Raw genomic sequence first — 21,210 nt, 5'->3', positions numbered from 1 at the left:
ATCACAGTGGTAGATTATAGCCTACCTCCACGTAATGATACTGGGGATGAATCTTGTCATGTCTAAATGAAAAGGAATAGGTCCATCGCCTCATTCCTTCAGCTAGTAGTGATGTCGTCCATAGGCTACTCCTACACTGCACACAGCCTGCCACTGAGGTAAAAGGAGTCTCAGTTAGATAGTTTATTGGAAAATCCATTCGAGTTCTCTCTCTCCTCTTACATGAGGTTGACTTCAGAAATAATCTGATTTCTATTGACCTGCAAACAGGCATTTTCCACTTGACACAGAGAGCAGAAAGTTTTGAACATTGTAGACCGAACTCAGAAGTGACCCGGTAAATCTAACTCACATTCTATTGGCTCTTAGTTCTTTTGGACAAATCCTTTCTCTTGGCCTTGCAGCTCCGAATTCAGTGTTCTTATATAGTAGGCCTAGCTGTTGTTCCTCACTGTTATACTTAATGATGCAAAATGACATTCAAATAAATAGGCAGATTACTCCTACCTGTTCACTAGGTTTGTTTTGTTTTGTTATGAATACCTTTTCTCGGACCTAGTACTAAATATAGGCCCACTGGTGCCATATTTAATATGTCATGTGTAGGCCTAATCTCTGTGGATCATTCTCTGGTCCAGAGGGCATGTAGTCTCTCCTGAGGTGGCTGTGTCCCTCTTGTAACCCAGCAGGAGGTATGAACACTGGACCTCTCCCTGCCTCTCTCTCTATGTGTGCTGCCACAGGTCTCTGACACTACTCTGGGACACCCCGGTGGTGTAGGGTAAATTCTCCCTGGCTTAATTTCATCAGCCTCAGAAATGCCAATTGATCTTTTTTTTGCATAAGTAAAGGGTTGAGTAAGGAGACCAGTATCTTGTGTATGCACAGCTTAGTCTCAGCCAGCACCCCCACAGAATACAGTACCATACTGTAATTTTGGAGCACTTGGTATTGTTGTGGCTCATCAACACATTTTGAGGCGTGCCTTTATAAGAGGCTATACTTGTTGCACCCATTAGTGAGAGTGCTGTACCAATTGAAGTGATATGTGGTAGTAGTTCTACCTCATTAATATTAGGACCCAAACACCATCTCATGACCATCTCTCCACATTTCTAAATGTAGGTGTGTAAGATCTCCACCGAACTAATTCTGCTTCGGCTTTGGGAGTGCTTCCTTTGTTTAGACTATATGTAATTATGTATTACAGCATACCAATTAATAGTTGGTGTTTTATATCACTTGCACTTGTAGAGACCTTAACAAATGCTTCTAAATTGGCAGTGAGTGCAGGGCAAAACAAATCAAAAGGACATGGCTAAACACCCAACCATTAAAGGTTTGATACTTGCTGCCACTCTGATCTATTCACTATATGCATTTCTTTATTTTGACTATTTTCTACATTGTAGAATAATAGCAAAGACATCAAAACTATGGAATAACACATATGGAATCATGTAGTAACCAAAAAAGTGTTAAACAAATCACAATATATTTGAGATTCTTCAAAGTAGCCACCCTTTGCCTTGATGACAGCTTTGCACACTCTTGGCATTTTCTCAACCAGCTTCATGAGGTAGTCATCTGGAATGCATTTAAATTCACAGGTGTGCCTTGTTAAAAGTTAATTTGTGGAATTTCTTTCCTTCTTAATGCGTTCGAGCCAATCAGTTGTGTTGTGACAATGTAGGGGTGGTATACAGAAGATAGCCCTATTTGGTTAAAGACCAAGTCCATATTATCTCAAGAACAGGTCAAATAAGCAACGAGAAACGACAGTCCATCATTACTTTAAGACATAAAGGTCAGTCAATCTGGAAAATTCCAATAACTTCAAGTGCAGTCGCAAAAACCATCAATCGCTATGATGAAACTAGCTATAACATTTATCTAAAACAGGCTATAGGCTACATGTGCACCACCAAGTCAGAACAGTAGGCTAAGTTATGAGGGGGAAAGGTACCAAATTATTAGGGTGTAACGGGCGTCGTAAGGATTAGACCAAGGTGCAGCGGGAACGTGCATACTCATCTTCTTTATTAAATCAAAAGAAGGAAAAACAAACAAATCACGTATACAAAACAACAAACGACACGAAACAGTCCTGTCAGCTACAAAAACACCCCTATAAATAGGACCTTCAAGCAGAGGCAACGAGGAACAGCTGCCTCCAATTGAAGGTCAATCCAATGAACTAAACATAGAAATAGATAGACCAGACTGAACATAGAAATACACTAACATAGATCATAGACCAGAAAACCCTGGAACACATAAAACAAACACCCCTCTTACATAAGTACATAGCCCAACAAACCCCGAACCACATAAAACAACCCCCCCCCGCCACATCCTGACCAAACTACAATAACAAATAACTCCTTTACTGGTCAGGACGTGACAGTACCCCCCCCCCCCCAAAGGTGCAGACCCCGGATGCACCTAAAACAACAAAACAAAACCTAATCCAATAACTCTAAACACAATCAAAAAAATAATCCCCAATTAAAGGGAGGGAAGGGAGGGTGGCCACCGTCACCGACGGTTCTTGTGCTACACCCGCCCGCCCCTCCCCCAACCCCCTACTACGGAGGTGGCTCAGGCTCCGGCCTTACTCCCCAACCTACCCTGTCCACCCCCGCTAAATACTCATTAAGTCTCTGGGCTATGGCGCATCGCTGAAGACCTCGGGCTGATGCGCGTTGCTGGAGACCTCGGGCTGAAGGGCGACTCTGGCTGCGCCGATTCCGGACTGTAGGGCGACTCTGGCTGCTCTGATTCCGGACTGTAGGGCGACTCTCGCTGCGCCGATTCCGGACTGTAGGGTGACTCTCGCTGCGCCGATTCCGGACTGTAGGGCGACTCTCGCTGCGCCGATTCCGGACTGTAGGGCGTCTCTCTCGGCTCCGGACTGTGGGCCGTCTCTCTCGGCTCCGGACTGTGGGCCGTCTCTCTCGGCTCCGGACTGTGGGCCGTCTCTCTCGGCTCCGGACTGTGGGCCGTCTCTCTCGGCTCCGGACTGTGGACCGTCTCTCTCGGTTCCGGACTGTGGGACATCTCTCTACGGGGCACTGTCGCCGGACACTCTGGACGAGGCACTGTCGCCAGACACTCTGGACGAGGCACTGTCGCCGGACACTCTGGACGAGGCACTGTCGCCGGACACTCTGGACGAGGTACTGTCGCCGGACACTCTGGACGAGGCACTGTCGCCGGACACTCTGGACGAGGCACTGCTGCAGGAAGCTCTGGACGGGGACTGCACACTGAAGACCTGATGCGTGGAGCTGGCTTAGGACGTGCCAGACTAAGGACACGCACCACAGGGCTAGTGCGAGGAGCAGGAGCAGGACGAGCTGGACTGGGCTGACGCACTGGAGGCCTGGTGCGTGGGGCTGGTGGTGGAGGTACCAGACTGGAGACACGCACCCCAAGGCTAGTGCGAGGAGCGGGAACAGGACATCCCAGACTGGGCTGACGCACTGAAGGCCTGGTGCGCGGTGCTGGCTTTGGAGATGCCAGACTGGAGACACGCACCTCAGGGCTAGTGCGGGGAGTGGGAACAGGATACACTGGGCCGTGAAGGCGCACTGGCGGTCTCGAGCGCAGGACTGGCACCACCCTTACTGGCTTGGTGCCCGCTTCCCCCGGCAAATGCAGGAAGCTGGCACCGAGCATAACGTCCTGTGGATGCTTGGCCTCGACGCCGTGCGCATCACCCCATAGCACTGGGCCTGACCAGTACCACGCTGCCTCTGGTAAGCACGGGGAGTTGGCTTAGGGCTCAACCCTGGCCCAGCCAAACTACCCATGTGCCCCCCCCAAAAACATTTTTGGGGGCTGCCTCTCAGGCTTCCATGCCAACCATGTTCCAACAAAACACTCCCGGTCCACTCCAGCCTTCCTCCATGGTCCCTCTCCGGCAAGGATCTCCTCCCAGGTCCACGACTCCCGAAAGCTCCTCTGCAGCTCCTTACCCCACTGCTTGGTCCATTGGTGGTGAGGAGTTCTGTAACGGGTGTCGTAAGGATTAGACCAAGGTGCAGCGGGAACGTGTATACTCATCTTCTTTATTAAATCAAAAGAAGAAAAAACAAATCACGTATACAAAACAACGAACGACACTAAACAGTCCTGTCAGGTGCACAGACACAAACAGGAAACAACTACCCACAAATCCCATTACAAAAACACCCCTATACATAGGACCTTCAATTAGAGGCAACGAGGAACAGCTGCCTCCAATTGAAGGTCAATCCAATGAACTAAACATAGAAATAGATAGACTAGACTGAACATAGAAATACACTAACATAGAACATAGACCAAAAACCCCGGAACACATAAAACAAACACCCCTCTTACATAAGTACATAGCCCAACAAACCCTGAACCACATAAAACAAACACCCCCCTGCCACGTCCTGACCAAACTACAATAACAAATAACCCCTTTTCTGGTCAGGACGTGACATAGGGTGAGGCACATGGGCTACTAACAGCTTACTACACAACATACACTTAGTATTACTTTCTTAGCCATAGCGTACATATCTCCCTGGCATATTGCATCACTTATACAGCAGCATACAAGACATGTTTGGACTCCCCTTGTTGTGCTGTGCTCACTTGAACAGGATGGTGGCGCGGCGGTCCTTCATGGGCAAATTTTGTCATAAAATGTTGTCATCAAAGTCTGGCATCCTCTGGATTTATGGTGCTTTCAAAACAACTGGGAACAAGGTCGAATCATGACGTCAGTGATCTTCAGGTCGGAGCTCTGCCCCACCTGCCCTGAGCGACGGGTCGCCACTCAGCATGGCAACATTCCATGACAGAGGAAAGCCTAATCATTTACGTTCCTATAATCCTAATAAGCTCTTAATTCAGTTACGCTAGAGGGATCATAGCAAGTAGACCATACACATACTACACACTACACTGCTCAAATCCAGGCTCTGAAAGGGGAGAACGTTTTCGTGGTTATTACTTTAACAAGTTCAACACTCTTTTTAGTTTTTCACTTCTCATAGGAGTTTGGCCAGGGTTAGCATGAGAAGGAGACAGACAAACATACACAGACATACAGTACCAGTCAGAAGTTTTGACACACTTACTCATTCCAGGGTTTGCTTTGTTTTAACTATTTTCTACATTGTCGAATAATAGTGAAGACCTCAAAACGACGAGATAACACATATGGAATCACGTAGTAACCAAAAAAGTGTCGAACAACTCAAAATATATTTTAGATTTGAGATTCTTCAAAGTAGCCACCCTTTGCCTTGATGACAGCTTTGAATAGGTGTGTCCAAACCTTTGACTGACACTGTAGGTACTCTCACTTATACTCACACATTCCCATACACACATTGAGGCAGCTCTCACTCTCTCATTGACCGGCCGATGGAATCAGGGAGGACGACACTGCTCAAAGAGCAGCAACTGAAAGTGAGTTTTTTTGGCTGAACCACAACAAGAAATTGAACACATTTCTGTGCCAGTCTTGGCCCTTAATAGCTGCATGTTTAGCTGACAGGTTCGATGGGGACAGCAGCAGCGGGGGAGACGAGGGAGGAATGTTAGCCTGGGTCTAGTGGTTTAATTGTAGCCACATGCCTGTCTGTTGGCCCGACACCCGTTAATTTAATAGAGAAGGGGAAAGTGGTTTGTCGGGGACTCGAGGAGGCCCTTTGAAAGTACCTCAAGTTGCTTTTCTCTCACACTGTTTTAGTGTAGTGTAGTGGAGGGTTCCAGACTGCAGCCACAGGGCAGGGCTGGAGTCCCAGACTCACTGAGATTAATCTAAACCTCATGGGCTTTGTTTGTTTGACTGGCGCTCATGCATCGATAGTTGTAATAGATACAGACAATGCCGAGCTCTTGTTGGGTAAGTACTGAGTACAGTACTGAGCTGTGAATGGCCCAAGGTTTTAGAGTTTGAGATGTGGCTTTCCTCTCTAGTTTCCTGAGTTCCTTCTCCTCCGCTGTTCCGATCCACACCCCTGTCCTGGCCCTGGATTTCCCCAGGGTCCACGTCCCTTGCCATGTACCCCATGCTGTTCACTTGACATTCAGGGCACTTCCAGGGCTGAAACCCAAGCCTGCTTGTTCCTCTCAATGAGAGAGTCTTAATGGAAAAATCCACCCCATTCCTTTAATTTACAGTGTTAAAAAACACTAATATTTGAGAACATTATTTTTTGTGAACAAATGTTTAATTTTGGCATTATAATAAATGTAAAATCATTGTGGCTCAAGTTCACTACAAAATCCACAATGCAATGCTCTCTCTATGGGCTGGATAGCTAGCTAGCTAGCAAACATAGCTACACTACATGACCAAAATTATGTGGACACCTGCTCGTCGAAAATCTCATTCCAAAATAATGGCCATTAATATGGACTTGGTCCCGCCTTCTGGGAAGGATTTCCACTAGATGTTGGAACATTGCTGCGGGGACTTCCTTTTATTCAGCCACAAGAGCATTAGTGAGGCCAGTCAAGTTCTTCCACAGTTACAGTTGACCGGGGCAGCTCTAGCAGGGCAGAAATTTGCCAAACTGACTTGTTGGAAAGGTGGCATCCTATGACGGTGCCACATTGAAAGACACTGGGTTCTTCAGTAAGGCCATTCTACTGCTAATGTTGCAATGGAGATTGCATGGCTGTGTGCACGTGATTGGTCGACAGTCTGCTGGGGGGAGGGGTGTGTGTGATACGTTCCTTCATTCATTGGATTCCTATCTCCTTTCTATAATATATCTGGCAACTGCACCATGATATGCACCCTGGGCTAAAGAGGCAGACAAATAGGAGAAATGTGCTAGACCCTCCATTAAATGAAACATTTCTCGAAGGTAGGAATTTCGCTAAAACATGATAAATGGCTCATTCGAGAGCAATATTAACATTCATAGTGGGTGAACCTTTCCTTTAATGAAGTGGGAGGTCAGGGGACTGGGACCCTAGTGGGGGAGATAGGCCCAACGTCCCCTTTCCCTGTTGGGACGGGGGGTTCCATACTCCCTCCTCCTCCTCCTCCTCCTCCTCCTCCTCCTCTTCCTCCCTCTTTTCACAACTCCTTCACCCACCTGCCGAGTGGCAGTGTTATTAATGTCTCCCCCTCCCCCTCTTCCCTAACTCCCTCTCTGACCCTCAAGGAGGCCTGAATAGGTTCACCGCCTGACTAGGTTCACCTCTAATTCTTCCACATGACTCCAAGGATGGAAGGAGGGACAAAGGAGAAAGAGCTCAGGAGCATTGAAAGAGATAAGGAGAACCAATTTTCTCCACAGGGGAAGAGGAGGAGGAGGAGGACAGAAGGAGAAGAGTGAAGGGTTAAGGGGAGAAGGAAAGAGCGAAGGCAGTAAAGGGAGTGCAGTGTTTTAGGGAAATGAGGGAAAGTGTGAGAAAGACAGGGAGAGATTGTGAGAGAGATGTAGGGATATGCAGATTTTCCCCAGGCATGATAGCAGTAGCCTAATGATTTGCATGATATTATGTGTTGCTTTTCATATTACTTCTGCCTTTCTGTCTTTGTGTGGTTTCACGGGATGTGCCTCCTCAGTTTCTCAGTCTCTTTCCCTAAAGGGAACTGCTCTCCTGAAACCGGTAGTCAACTCAACGACAGGCTACACTAAAAGTAAACTTTTATTTAACTAGGAAAGTCAGTTAAGAACAAATTCTTATTTACAATGACAGTCTACCCCGGCCAAACCAATTGTGCGCTGCCCTATGGGACTCCCAATCACAGCCGGTTGTGACACAGCCTGGATTCGAACCAGAGTGTCTGTAGTGATGCTTATAGCACTGAGATGCAGTGCCTTAGACCACTGCGCCAGTCGGGAGCTACACAAAGGAGGAAGAGGAGGAGGAGGAGGAGAGAAGAGTGAAGCGTTAAGGGGGAAAAGGAAACTTCTCAACCACGTTTTCAATGACAAATAGCAGAACCATGGCGCTATGATTCAAATGGGTTCTGTTTAATCTGGTTTAGTCTACCACACACACTGAGCTCGTTTAGGACAGGTGTCGGAGTGTCTGGTCTCCCCCCCACTCTCCCCTACTACTGTTGGGGACATGTTTTTGTGTGGCCCCATCCCTGTGATCCTATGGGAAGGACTCAGGTCTTCCTTCTCACTGTGCTGTAGGACCTGTAATCGTCAGGAGACGTCTCTGTCTTTGTAACCCTCTCATCAACACCGTGAGAGAACACGAGTGCAGCCTAATCACAGTAGCCCTGGCCACCTGTGTGAATCACCTGTGTGAATCAGTGTGTCACCTGAACCTGGTCTCCCCCCCCCCCCCCGCCCCTAACGCTGTCTGCTATTTGTTTCCCAGTAAACAATAATGGGGAACAAATGACTGTCATTTGTCATGTCTTGTGTCGGCTCCCTGCGTTCCTTGCTGTGACCGAAAAGACAAAACGCAATCATCGCTCTCTTCCTTAACTTGTCACACACATCTCAAGGCATATGAAACAACAACTCAATAATACTGCTCAACAAGGAATCACCAGATTGTAAATGAGCTACTGTAAGTGGCCCAATCAAAACCTTAGATCCAGTCCAGTTAAGTTTTTTGGCTTTTGTACTTTCAGTTGGGGATGAAAAGGAAACACGTCTTGATTAATGCATTATATCTTGATATTTTCACTTGCTGTTCATGGTTGGGGTGAATTGAAGATATGTGTAGGCCAGACTACTTGCTTATTAATAGCTTGCACATCTCTCGAGTCAAGTGGGTGTTTTGTCTGTGACTGTTTGAAGCTACAGGCTTGTGTTGAGGAAATAACCGATAGTGAAATTGAATTGAAACATTCACCACAGGTTTCCACAGTATTAATCAGTGATGTAGGCCTACACACGATGAGCCTGGATCACAAGCGCAGAGAGAGAAGTCAGAACAAGTGAGTGCTACCAGTGTTTCTCTGAAGCAGAAGTTGACCCTGGGCCCCCCTCATGCATATTATTGGCTCTTGCACCACACGTGTTGCTTAGCAACCTAAAACATGAACTGAATAAATATTTATCTGGTTTGAGATTGACTCTTGAGATGCAGGCAAGAAGAAAACACAAACAAACCAAGATGTTGTTGACTTCACCGTTGATAGAAAGTTGAGCTGAACAGATGTTGGGAACAATATAAAATATAAATCTAGCCATTTCTTCTTGCAAACTGTGTATGTTTGCTTGTCATATGAGAACAGGATTTCCTCCAATGTTCCAACTCATCTCTGCGTCAGACCACAGAATGTCCTGTCTGTCTCTGTCTCTCTCTCTCTCTCTCTCTCTCTCTCTCTCTCTCTCTCTCTCTCTCTCTCTCTCTCTCTCTCTTGGGTGGGGCGATGTGGAGGAACTAGCCCCAGCCCTGTCCCCATGGGTAACGGTTTGTGACACGTGCCAGATGGGTCCCCTCTGTTTTCTCTGTCCCCTGTCTGACAATGATGATGTCACAGTGTGTGCCCCACTTGCCAGGTCCCGGGTTAAGCTCATCCATTTAGTGATGATGACCCAGGATATCGATGTTTCCCCCAGGCCTAATGTGTGGTCTGTGATGGAGTCTATCTGCTGCTCTGGATCAAGATATCTGACATGATAGAGCTATGCTCATGTTGGAAACATTTGATTGCTCTTGCCTTGAGTGATGAGAGGCAAAACAGGCCTTGACTTTTCACTCGAGATCTCATATCCAAAATGAACTTAACCTGCACTGTATCTAGGCTATAATGATGTGTGGTTGTTTATAAAGAGCATGGATTCCCAGGATTGATCTGTATCGAGTGCAGCCATCATGGTTGATCACTCCTGACTCGTCATTGATTTGGCTCTCTCTCTCAGGGCAAAAGGCAAATGACTGGCTGATGATTGCATCAGTCTGTTCTAGTGTGTCGTGCATCCAACAAGGACGATCGCCGCAAGGTCGACCTATTCTTTCTCATGCTGTCTTTCTCATGTCCTGATGGAGGACTTTTTCTTTGGACGACAGAGAGACAGCATCACTATCCTCTCACAAATGTAGTCAAATGGTCAAGTACCATAAGTTTCAGTAATGTTTGATTTTCTCCTGTCCAAATACACTTTCATTTTTCGCTTCACCTGGCTAACATGAAGAAGGAGAACGCCTCCCAGGTCCAGTAGGCATAGTTCCATGTTTCTTCCTCGTAAAAGTTTGCATTATTTCCTCTTTACTCTAAACTCAGGTTTCACTACTGTTGTCTCTGTGACCTCAACGAGAGCCCCTAGTAGGGAGCTTTGGAATGTACTGACCAGCTAATGTCAACATTACGTCTGGTGAATTTAACATCTTTTCCTCCGTAAATTTAAAAGAGGGTGGTATAGAAAAAAGGGTGGCTGTTGTAGCTCTGCTAATATAAACAGACTGCCAGTGCTGATCACAATCTTCTCATTAGAAACCCTTTTGAGAGAAATCTTGGAAGACGACTACGAATGAGCTCATTCTAGTGTAACACATATGACATGAACAGTGTGCCTCTCAGCCTGTCTGTTTTCTTATATCGCCGCCATCAGGTATTTAAATTGTTCCTGTTTTTCAATCACCGTGGGACAGCAGTTCATTATGCCAGGTGTTGTGTGGATTTCTTTTTTCTTTTCAAAGGAAACTGGTCCATTGATTGGTCCCCTGGGTAGAAGTAACTGTTGTTTCTTTGGAGAGGAAACAGACCTTTGAAACAGGAAGTTGTTGCGATACCCTGATAGTTCTCCATCGTTTTGCACAGAGTTCTGCGTGGAGTCCTACCTTGCAGTGTAGACTATGTGTCTATAAATGTATTGTAAAGGATGTTAGGAAAATGACAGAGAGAGAATCAAACTGGCCACAGTATGATATCACAAATCAGTCCATCGGTGATAAAGAATGCAGGGAAATGGTCCGAAAGCTATTGACACACCTCCAGAAACAAATTAGTCTCAGGGACCAGATAGAGAGGGTATGGTACAAGTCACTCTCAACAGACGTGTTTGTAAAGGGCTCTACGGCTGGCAAGCATGTCCAGTGTTCCACTGATTTCATAGTAGAGATAAAAAATAAAAATAAAATATTTTGTCTTTTCAATTCCAACATGCAGTTAGTTACTGCACTGATTGTTGTTGAAAAATAAGACCCGCAACCTAAAGCAGCAAATACATACAAGAAAATTAAAATAGAAAAAATAGAAGTCAAAACAACAAAAACAATAAAACGTACGATTTTTTTGAGATAATATGCAGACCAGATGTGCTTACAGTATATGAAAGAGCGAGGGCTCTGTGCTTTGGAAGGCAGGTGCATTTAATGGCCGTTTGATGTCAAGTGATTCAGAGATTCAAGTGATTGGCCCAGGCCTATCTCTTGTGTCAGTTAAATGAATATGTATCTGAGTAAGAGTAGAATGATCCAGCCTACATTGCTTCCCCCACACTCTCTCTCTCTCTCTCTCTCTCTCTGTCTGTCTCTCTCTCTCTCTCTCTCTCTCTCTCTCTCTCTCTCTCTCTCTCTCTCTCTCTCTCTCTCTCTCTCTCTCTCTCTCTCTCTCTCTCTCTCTCTCTCTCTCTCTCTCTCTCTCTCATGGATCTAATCCTCTGAAGAACTAAAGAGATTGTGTGTGTGTGGGGAAGGGGGTTCAATAACAGCTATGCAGGGATTATTTTTAGTGAGGTGGGTCTAAATGTTGGTGAGGACATTGTCTCCTCAAATCTGTAAAGTCATCACATTAACTTTCAATTGTTGAATCAAAACTAATAGCCAGATGTCTGTCCATGTTAGATTGTACAGCAGTGTAGAACCCACCCCATCGCCCCAAAGTGCAGTCTCTGTAACCCTATGTGGCCCGAAGCTTTCATGTCTATTGTTCTCATCACTGCAGAACATCTTTGCTCTTCCATCCATAGCAGACTAATTAACCAGTATGTCCCTGACAACATCCATTCCCCCAGAAGGACCATCTGCAAGGGCATACCATTTCATCCCCATCCACAGGCACATTCTCAGTCTGGGTGATAGATTGTTTGAAATGAGAGGAAGGTGCATAAGTAGGCTGGCGTGTCTCTCTCTCTTACGTAAGACCCGGTTCTCATTTCCACAATGGCCTACTTTGATACATACTCATGCATGCAGCTAGTCTCCAACTAGCCCCATTGAGGTACAGTAAAGTTTGACCACACAAACATAATACAATCTTATCCCTCACTCCACATACCTACCATAAATCAAACCATATATGGATAGACACGGTGTTCTGCCAGATCATCCAAAGGAACTTGCCAGAGTGACAGCCAGGAGCCAGAGCAGTAGACGCAACCAAAACAGCATTCCTTATTTGGTGGTTTAGGAAACATCTTTAATCACAACTGACTAAATGACTAATAAACAGAAATGTCTCCAGTCCAGACTGCATGAAACCCTCTCTGATGGTTGGAGAGAGAGAAAGGGTCAGTTCACAAAAGACTTGAGGGTTGTTTCCTACTTCACATGGTTGTCCTGGTCTAAATCAGATGACAGGCCTATTTACTGCAAGCAGACAGAAAGCAACTGTGGAAGTATCTGAGCAATAAGATGTGTCCTATGAACATTAGAAACACAGAGATGGAGAAGCCTAATTAACGTTGTCGTGGTCACTACACAGAGTAGGTCTATACTGCCCCATCTCGACACTTTAACCTTTACGGCCACATTTTTGCCCTTGCCATTTCTGTCTGTGTTTATGTCCGTACAGACCATGAGGTCACGGCCTTTCCGGGCCTCTACGTGGTGTAGAGAGAGGTACTATGTCATTAGTCAAAGATTTATGTACGGTGTTGGAGTGTTGACTAAAGGAAAACACAGGAACAGACACCATACACTGTCGTGTTTACCTGGAGGGTGTGTGCCTGCTTAAAAGACATGCAGTACAGGCAATCTGAGCCCCCCAAAATAGAGCGTTGGGTGTATAGTGGCTGGCAGGAGGTTGTGTTGAGGTGGATTCCTACTAGGGGGTGATTTGATCCTGTGAAATGTGAAATGACCCTGGTGGTCTTCCTGGACTGCGATATGAAGCAGTGGTAACTAAAATTGGGAGGGCCATGGTAAAACGAGAAGTCCTTCTACTAGAGTTACTCCATCCTCCTTCATTTAGCCTTCAGTGAAAGGCTATGGGCTATTTATGAACAGAGGTTTTTGGTGAGTCGTTCCGTGTCATTTCAGCACGCCATGACACCCACCATCACAGATTGTTCTGAAATTGTTTCTGTAGTTAGAAACAGGTACGATTGGCATTCCTGAAAAATTATTTTGTTGAAATGTAATTGTATCTCAGATAAATTAATTGATTGCACCCAAATTGGTCATTTGAATTTATAGGATTCAGATCAAATAAATAAATAAATACGGTATCCAACATCCGATTTGGACCAAACTTCTTCCTACCAATGAGAAAGACATGAGGATCTTTTCTTTCCTTTTTAAGCCACCCACGGAACACACGTCAATCCCACCCCAACAACCAGTATACAGTATCGTCAGTTCTCTATGTTTGACAAGTAGTAGGAAGTTGCAGCCTGAAGTATTGCTTACATAGCCCATACTATGTAATGTATTCCCTGTGAATCTAGTGATGTTTTTTCTCCCTGTTCAGAGCAATTAATTATTGAAGCCGGTTGCATTATTTCCCGTAAAGTAGTGTGAAAGTAACAGGTTTTGACCAATAGATGCCGCTGTTCATGCTATACCAACACACTTGTTTATTCATTTTGCTGGTCTCTTGTGTTTATTAAATAGATCACAACATTTCCTTTGTAACTTTGGGTAGAAACCAATAGATTTGGCTCATGATGAAAATAAATTGTGTGGTCATCCTCACAATTCTAGTCAGTCCTCCATGAAACCAAATGTTTTGTTTAATGTTTTTCTGTAGTAATAATAATTGGAAAAAGTCACAGGATGGTTTTCCAATACCGTCAATACCGTATAAACTATTTATTCGATTTTTTTTTTATACATTTGAATATTTGTAGCTACTTTTTAAGTAAATACCTGCAGTCACCTTGTGCAGTACGTTAGGAGATGAAGAACATTGTGTTCTTCATTTCATCTGTCGCATTATTATGTAGCTTATAGTAGTCCCCAGTCACATGGTGTTTGTTTACACGCACACAACGAAAAGAGACCAACGAAAAGAGACCGGAGCCTTTTGAGTCACTCACTGTCGTGCAGAGTGTGCCAGGTGATCTAATTACAGTATGGCATGCCGAAATAAATGTTTGCCAGCTAGATATCTTATTACTATTAAGTTAACTGTCTGAAATGTGCTAGATGCTCTGCAATTGTGCATTTGGTTTTCTAATTTAGTAGCTAGTTAGCTATCTAGCTAAGTGGTGAGCATCTTCAAAATGTTCGCAATACACTCGTTAGCATTTAGTTAGCATTCTCTATGAGGTTTCCTTAGTACACTATATATACAAGAGTATGTGGACACCCCTTCAAATTAGTGGATTTGGTTATTTCAGGTGTATGAAATCAAGCACACAGCCATGCAATATCCATAGCAAAAACATTGGCAGTTGAATGGCTTTACTGAAGAGCTCAGTGACCTTCAACGTAGCACCCTCAGGATGCCACCTTTCCAACAAGTCAGTTCGTCAAATTTCTGCCCTGCTAGAGCTGCCCCGGTAGAGCTGCCCCTGTAAGTTGTGTTAATGTGAAGTGGAAACGTCTAGGAGCAACAACGGCTCAGCCGCGAAGTGGTAGGCCACACAAGCTCACAGAATGGGATCGCCAAGTGTTGAAGCGCGTAGCACCCACTACCGAGTTCCAAACTGCCTCTGGAAGCAACGTCAGCACAAGAACTCACGGATCGGTAGGATAGTCAGTTTTACGAGGGTATGTTTGTCAGCATGAGTGAAGGATGCTTTGTTGCAAAAAAGGAAGCCGATTCTAGATTACATTTTGGATTGGAGATGCTTAATGTGAGTCTGGAAGGAGAATTTACAGTCTAACAGACACCTAGGTATTTGTAGTTATCCACATATTTTAAGTCAGAACTGTCCAGCGTAGTGATGCTGGAAGGACGGGCAGGTGCTGGTAGCGATCGGTTGAAGCGCATGCATTTAGTTTTACTTGCATATAAGAGCAGTTGGAGGCCACAGAAGGAGAGTTGTATGGCATTGAAGCTCATCTGGAGGTTAGTTAACCTTTTACGGCTAGGGGTTCCGCTAGCGGAACGTTTCCACAACATCCGGTGAAATAGGAGAGAGCGAAAAAAAATGTTTTTAATCAGAAATATTTGACTTTCATATATTCACAAGTGCAATACACCAAATTAAAGCTTAACTTCTTGTTAACCTGTTATGGCTAGGGGGCAGTATTTTCACGGCTGGATAAAAAACGTACCCGATTTAATCTGGTTACTACTCCTGCCCAGTAACTAGAATATGCATATAATTATTGGCTTTGGATAGAAAACACTCCAAAGTTTCCAAAACTGTTTGAATGGTGTCTGTGAGTATAACAGAACTCAAATGGCAGGTCAAAACCTGAGAGATTCCTTTACAGGAAGTGGCCTTTCTGACCTTTTCTTGAACTTCTTTGCCATCTCTATCTTTTACAAAGGATCTCTGCTCTAACGTGACACTTCCTACGTCTTCCATGGGCGCTCAGAGCCCGGGAAAAACCTGAATGTCGTCATCCCAGCCCCAGGCTGAAACACATTATCGCCTTTCTCAAGTGGCCGATCAAGGGACTGTGGGCTTAGGCGCGTGCCCTGGCCGCCCCCGTCTTTGTGATTTTTCCTCTGTTCGCCGAAAAGGAGATTCCCGGTCGGAATATTATCGCTTTTTTACGAGATAAATTGCATAAAAATTGATTTTAAACAGCGGTTGACATGCTTCGAAGTACGGTAATGGAATATTTAGAATTTTTTTGTCACGAATTGCGCCATGCGCTCGACCCTGATTTACCATTTCGGATAGTTTCTGGAACGCACGAACAAAACGCCGCTATTCGAATATAACGATGGATTATTTGGGACCAAACCAACATTTGTTATTGAAGTAGCAGTCCTGGGAGTGCATTCTGACGAAGACAACAAAGGTAATAACATTTTTGTTATAGTAAATCTGATTTTGGTGAAGGCTAAACTTGCCGGGTGTCTAAATAGCTAGCCCGTGATGGCTGGGCTATGTACTTAGAATATTGCAAAATGTGCTTTCACCAAAAAGCTATTTTAAAATCGGACATATCGAGTGCATAGAGGAGTTCTGTATCTATAATTCTTAAAATAATTGTTATGCTTTTTGTGAACGTTTATCGTGAGTAATTTAGTAAATTGTTAGTAAATTCCCCGGAAGTTTGCGGGGGGTATGCTAGTTCTGAACGTCACATGCTAATGTAAAAAGCTGTTTTTTGATATAAATATGAACTTGATTGAACAAAACATGCATGTATTGTATAACATAATGTCCTAGGTGTGTCATCTGATGAAGATCATCAAAGGTTAGTGCTGCATTTAGCTGTCTTCTGGGTTTTTGTGACATTATATGCTAGCTTGAAAAATGGGTGTCTGATTATTTCTGGCTGGGTACTCTGCTGACATAATCTAATGTTTTGCTTTCGCTGTAAAGCCTTTTTGAAATCGGACAGTGTGGTTAGATAAAGGAGAGTCTTGTCTTTAAAATGCTGTGAAATAGTAATATGTTTGAAAAATTGAAGTTTTTGTATTTTTGAGGAATTTGTAATTCGCGCCACGCCTATCATTGGATATTGGAGCAGGTGTTCCGCTAGCGGAACGTCTAGATGTAAGAGGTTAATCTAGCCACCGTGGCAGATTTGAAAAAGGCTTTACGGCGAAAGCAAACCATGCTATTATCTGAGGACAGCACCCCATCAAACAAACGCATGACAATCATAATTCAACCCGCCAGGCGTGACACAAAACTCAGAAATAACAATATAATTCATGCCTTACCTTTGAAGATCTTCTTCTGTTGGCACTCCAATATGTCACATAAACATCATAAATGGTCCTTTTGTTCGATAAATTCCGTCGTTATATATCCAAAATGCCCATTTATTTGGCGCGTTTTATTCATAAAAACACCGGTTCCAACTCGCGCAACATGACTACAAAATATTGAATAAGTTACCTGTCATCTTAATCCAAACATTTCAAACAACTTTCCTAATACAACTTTAGGTATTTTTTAACGTAAATAATCGATAAAATATAAGATGGGATAAACTGTGTTCAATACCAGACGAAAACAAAGTGGAGCGAGCTTTCAGGTCGCGTGCCCCAACCACAACAGTACACTAGACTCGACCCTCTTTCTGAACAGCCATAATTCTTCATTACTCAAAAGAAAAACATCAACCAATTTCTAAAGACTGTTGACATCCAGTGGAAGCGATAGGAACTGCAAGCAAGTGCCTTAGAAATCTAGATACATGTAAAAAAAACATTGAAAACACTGTCACCTCAACAACAACAAAAAACATCCTGGAGGGTTTGTCCTCAGGGTTTCGCCTGCCAAATAAGTTCTGTTTTACTCACAGACATTATTTTAACAGTTTTAGAAACTTTAGAGTGTTTTCTATCCAAATCTACCAGTTATATGCATATCCTAGCGTCTGGGCCTGAGTAGCAGGCAGTTTACTTTGGGCACGCTTTTCATAAAAAATGCAGAATGCTACCCCCTATCCTAAAAATGTTAACACAGTGTCCAAAGAAGGGCCAGAAGTATACAGAATGGTATTGTCTGCATAGAGGTGGATCAGAGAATCACCAGCAGCAAGAGCGACATAATTGATGTATACAGAGAAAAGACTCGGCCCAAGAATTGAACCCTGTGGCACCCCCATAGAGACTGCCAGAGGTCCGGACAACAGGCCCTCCGATTTGACACACTGAACTCTGTCTGAGAAGTAGATGGTGAAGCAGGCGAGGCAGTCATTTGAGAAACCAAGGCTGTTGAGTCTGCCGATAAGAATGTGGTGATTGATAGAGTCGAAAGCCTTGGCCAGGTCTATGAATACAGCTGCACAGTATTGTCTCTTATCGATGGAGGTTATGATATCGTTTAGGACCTTGAGCGTGGCTGAGGTGCACCCATGACCAGCTCTGAAACCAGATTGCATAGCGGAGAAGGTACGGTGGGATTCGAACTGGTCGGTGATCTGTTTGTTAACTTGGCTTTCGAAGACCTTAGAAAGGCAGGGTAGAATAGATATAGGTCTGTAGCAGTTTGGGTCTAGAGTGTCTCCCCCTTTGAAGAGGGGGATGACTGACCATGGCAGCTTTCCAATCTTTGGGGATCTCAGACGATATGAAAGAGAGGTTGAACAGGCTAGTGATAGGGGTTGCAACAATTTTGGCTGATCATTTTAGAAAGAGAGGGTCGAGATTGTCTAGTGCTGCTGATTTGTAGGGATCCAGATTTTGCAGCTCTTTCAGAACATCAGCTATCTGGATTTGGTTGAAGGAGAAATGGGGAGGCTTGGGCAAGTTGCTGTGGGGGGTGCAGGGCTGTTGACCAGGGTAGGGGTGGCCAAGTGGAAAGCGTGGCCAGCCGTAGAAAAATGCTTATTGAAATTCTCAATTATCGTGGATTTATTGGTGGTGACAGTTTTTTCTAGCCTCAGTGCAGTGGTCAGCTGGGAGGAGGTGCTCTTATTCTCCATGGACTTTACAGTGTCCCAGATCTTTTTGGAGTTGTGCTGCAGGATGCACATTTCTGTTTGAAAAAGCTAGCCTTTGCTTTCCTAACTGCCTGTGTATATTGGCTCCTAACTTCCCTGAAAATGTGCATATCACGGGGGCTATTCGATGCTACTGCAGTATGCCACATGATGTTTTCGTGCTGGTCAAGGGCAGTCAGGTCTGGAGTGAACCACGGGCTGTATCTGTTCCTGGTTGTACATTTTTTTAATGGGGCATGCTTATTTAAGATTGTGAGGAAAGCACTTTTAAAGAATAACCAGGCATCCTCTACTGAGGGAATGAGGTCAATATCCTTCCAGGATACCTGGGCCAGGTCGGTTAGAAAGGCCTGCTCTCTGAAGTGTTTTAGGGAGCGTTTGACAGTGATGAGGGGTGGTCGTTTGACCGCAGACCCATTACGGACGCAAGCAATGAGGCAGTGATCACTGAGATCCTGGTTGAAGACAGCAGAGGTGTATTTGGAGGGTAGGTTGGTTAGGATGATATATATATGAGGGTGCCTGTGTTTACAGATTTGGGGTTGTACCTGGTAGGTTCATTGCTAATTTGTGTGAGATTGAGGGTATCAAGCTTAGACTGTAGGATGGCCGGGGTGTTAAGCATGTCCCAGTTTTGGTCACCTAACGGCACGAGATCTGAAGATAGATGGGGGCAATCAATTCACATATGGTGTCCAGGGCACAGCTGGGGGCAGAAGGTGGTCTATAGCAAGCGGCAACGGTGAGAGACTTGTTTCTGGAAAGGTGGATTTTTAAAAGTGGAAGCTCAAATTATTTGGGCACAGACCTGGACATTTGGGCAAACTCCTGGCAGACTTATTATGTAGTGATGTAATTCTTCACTGGATTTGTCTGAAACTCTGCACACACACTGCTGCCATCTGGTGGCCAAAATCTAAATCACACCTATACTCCTATCTGAATGTATGGCCTTTCTCTTGCATTTCAAAGATGATACAAAAAGAATTGAAAACGCATGTTTTTTTGTTTGTATTATCTTTTACCAGATCTAATGTGTTATATTCTCCTACATTAATTTCACATTAACACAATCTTCAAGGTGTTTCCTTTCAAATGGTACCAAGAATATGCATATCCTTGCTTCAGGTCCTGAGCTACAGGCAGTTAGATTTGAGTAAGTCATTTTAGGCGGAATTTGAAAATAAGGGTCCGATCCTTTTTAACAGAATAACCACCTGTCAGGAGGATACAGACAGATCAAGGTGCTATCTCGAACCTAAAAGGGTTCTTCAGCTGTCCCCATAGGAGAACTCGTTGAATAACCCTTTTTGGTTCCAGGTAGAGGGTTCTACATGTAACCCAAAAGGGTTCTACCTGAAGCCAAAAAGGGTTCTCTTATGGGAACAGCTGAATGACCATTTTGGAACCCTTTTTTCTAAGAGTGTATGCTTAGATATGCAGAAAAATAAACATATTTTTGACATAGAACTAAGCATAATGATTATGGCTCTAGATTGCAGGAAATAGCCATCCTCACATCCTTTATGCCCCCTCAGATTTTGGGGGTGCATGACACCACTGCACGTTACGATAGCTTGTAACTGAAATGCTCTGAAGAGTTTCCCTTGCTGACTGTGGTCTGGACCTGCATGAGCCTAGTGTTGGTGGCCTTGGAGAGGGATTGAGTCTTGCGTCTGAAATGGCAGCCTATTACCTACTGTACTTAGTGCACTACTTTTGACCACTACTATGGTCCGAAGTAGTGCACTACATAGGGAATATGGTGTCAATTTGGATTCAACCACAGTGCTATCTCTGGACAGCTGGTCCTCTGGGCAGGGGTGCCATTGTTGTGACATTACATTCACTGTTAACTGCTCGCCCTTGCCCATTAAACACCCCTATGCTCAGCGTGAGTGCTAGTCTGCAGCAGGGCAGGGCATGGAGGCTGCCAGTTGGCTGTATGTTTGGAGCTTAAGGTTGATTCGTTGATGGAAAGTAGTAGGACCACTAGATAGCATTGTAAGGCCTACAGTAACAACAGCACAGGGCCTACACCGTGCAGCTGGGAAGATGTGGACTAACTGGAATCACCCTCCCATATCACCCAGCCACCCAATGTTATCAAGGTCTAGCACAGGGTTGGGAAACTTCTATCCTCGTGGGAGTGGTGTCACACTTTTTCCCCATCCCTAGCAAACACAGCTGTTAAACTAATTGCGTTCTAAACTGAAGATCCTGATTCGATTATTGAAGTCGGGTGTGTTTGCTGGGGCTGGGGCAAATGTGTGACACCAATCAGGCCCCCGAGGACTGGAGTTGCCCATCCCTGGTCGAGCAGACCAGATCAGATCCTGAACAGAGACCCTCTAGAGCAGAGGTATTCAACTCTTACCCTACAAGGTCCAGAGCCTGCTGATTTTCTGTTCTACCTGATAATGAATTGCACCCACTGGGTGTCCAAGATCTAAATCAGAGGTCCATCGTTGAGTTTCAGGGCTCTAGAGTATTGGAAAGCTGGATGGGTTCCAATTTCCTTAAACAGTATGGATGTGTTCC

The 21,210-nt window shown here is 44.6% G+C and overlaps 1 protein-coding gene across 16 annotated transcripts in view; it reads left to right on the top strand.

Annotated features, from left to right (window-relative positions):
* The window catches only part of LOC106562963 (formin-binding protein 1), a 103,448-nt gene that overhangs the window by 4,407 nt on the left and 77,831 nt on the right, over positions 1-21,210 (top strand). For 3 of the 16 annotated variants that reach the window (XM_045689863.1, XM_045689864.1, XM_045689862.1), the window contains exon 1: positions 5,374-5,454. The exons of 1 other annotated variant lie outside the window; for it this stretch is intronic. In XM_045689863.1, the coding sequence (XP_045545819.1) occupies positions 5,410-5,454 (45 nt within the window). In that variant the 5' untranslated portion in view covers positions 5,374-5,409. Of the gene's footprint in view, positions 1-5,373; positions 5,455-21,210 lie in introns of those variants that run through there. 12 more of the 16 variants (XM_045689867.1, XM_045689868.1, XM_045689870.1 and 9 more) reach the window with 8 other exon arrangements.

Source organism: Salmo salar, chromosome ssa11 (assembly GCF_905237065.1).
Source record: "Salmo salar chromosome ssa11, Ssal_v3.1, whole genome shotgun sequence".
In the NCBI taxonomy this organism is placed as follows: Eukaryota; Metazoa; Chordata; class Actinopteri; order Salmoniformes; family Salmonidae; genus Salmo; species Salmo salar.
This window is presented reverse-complemented; position numbering and strand designations above follow the sequence as displayed.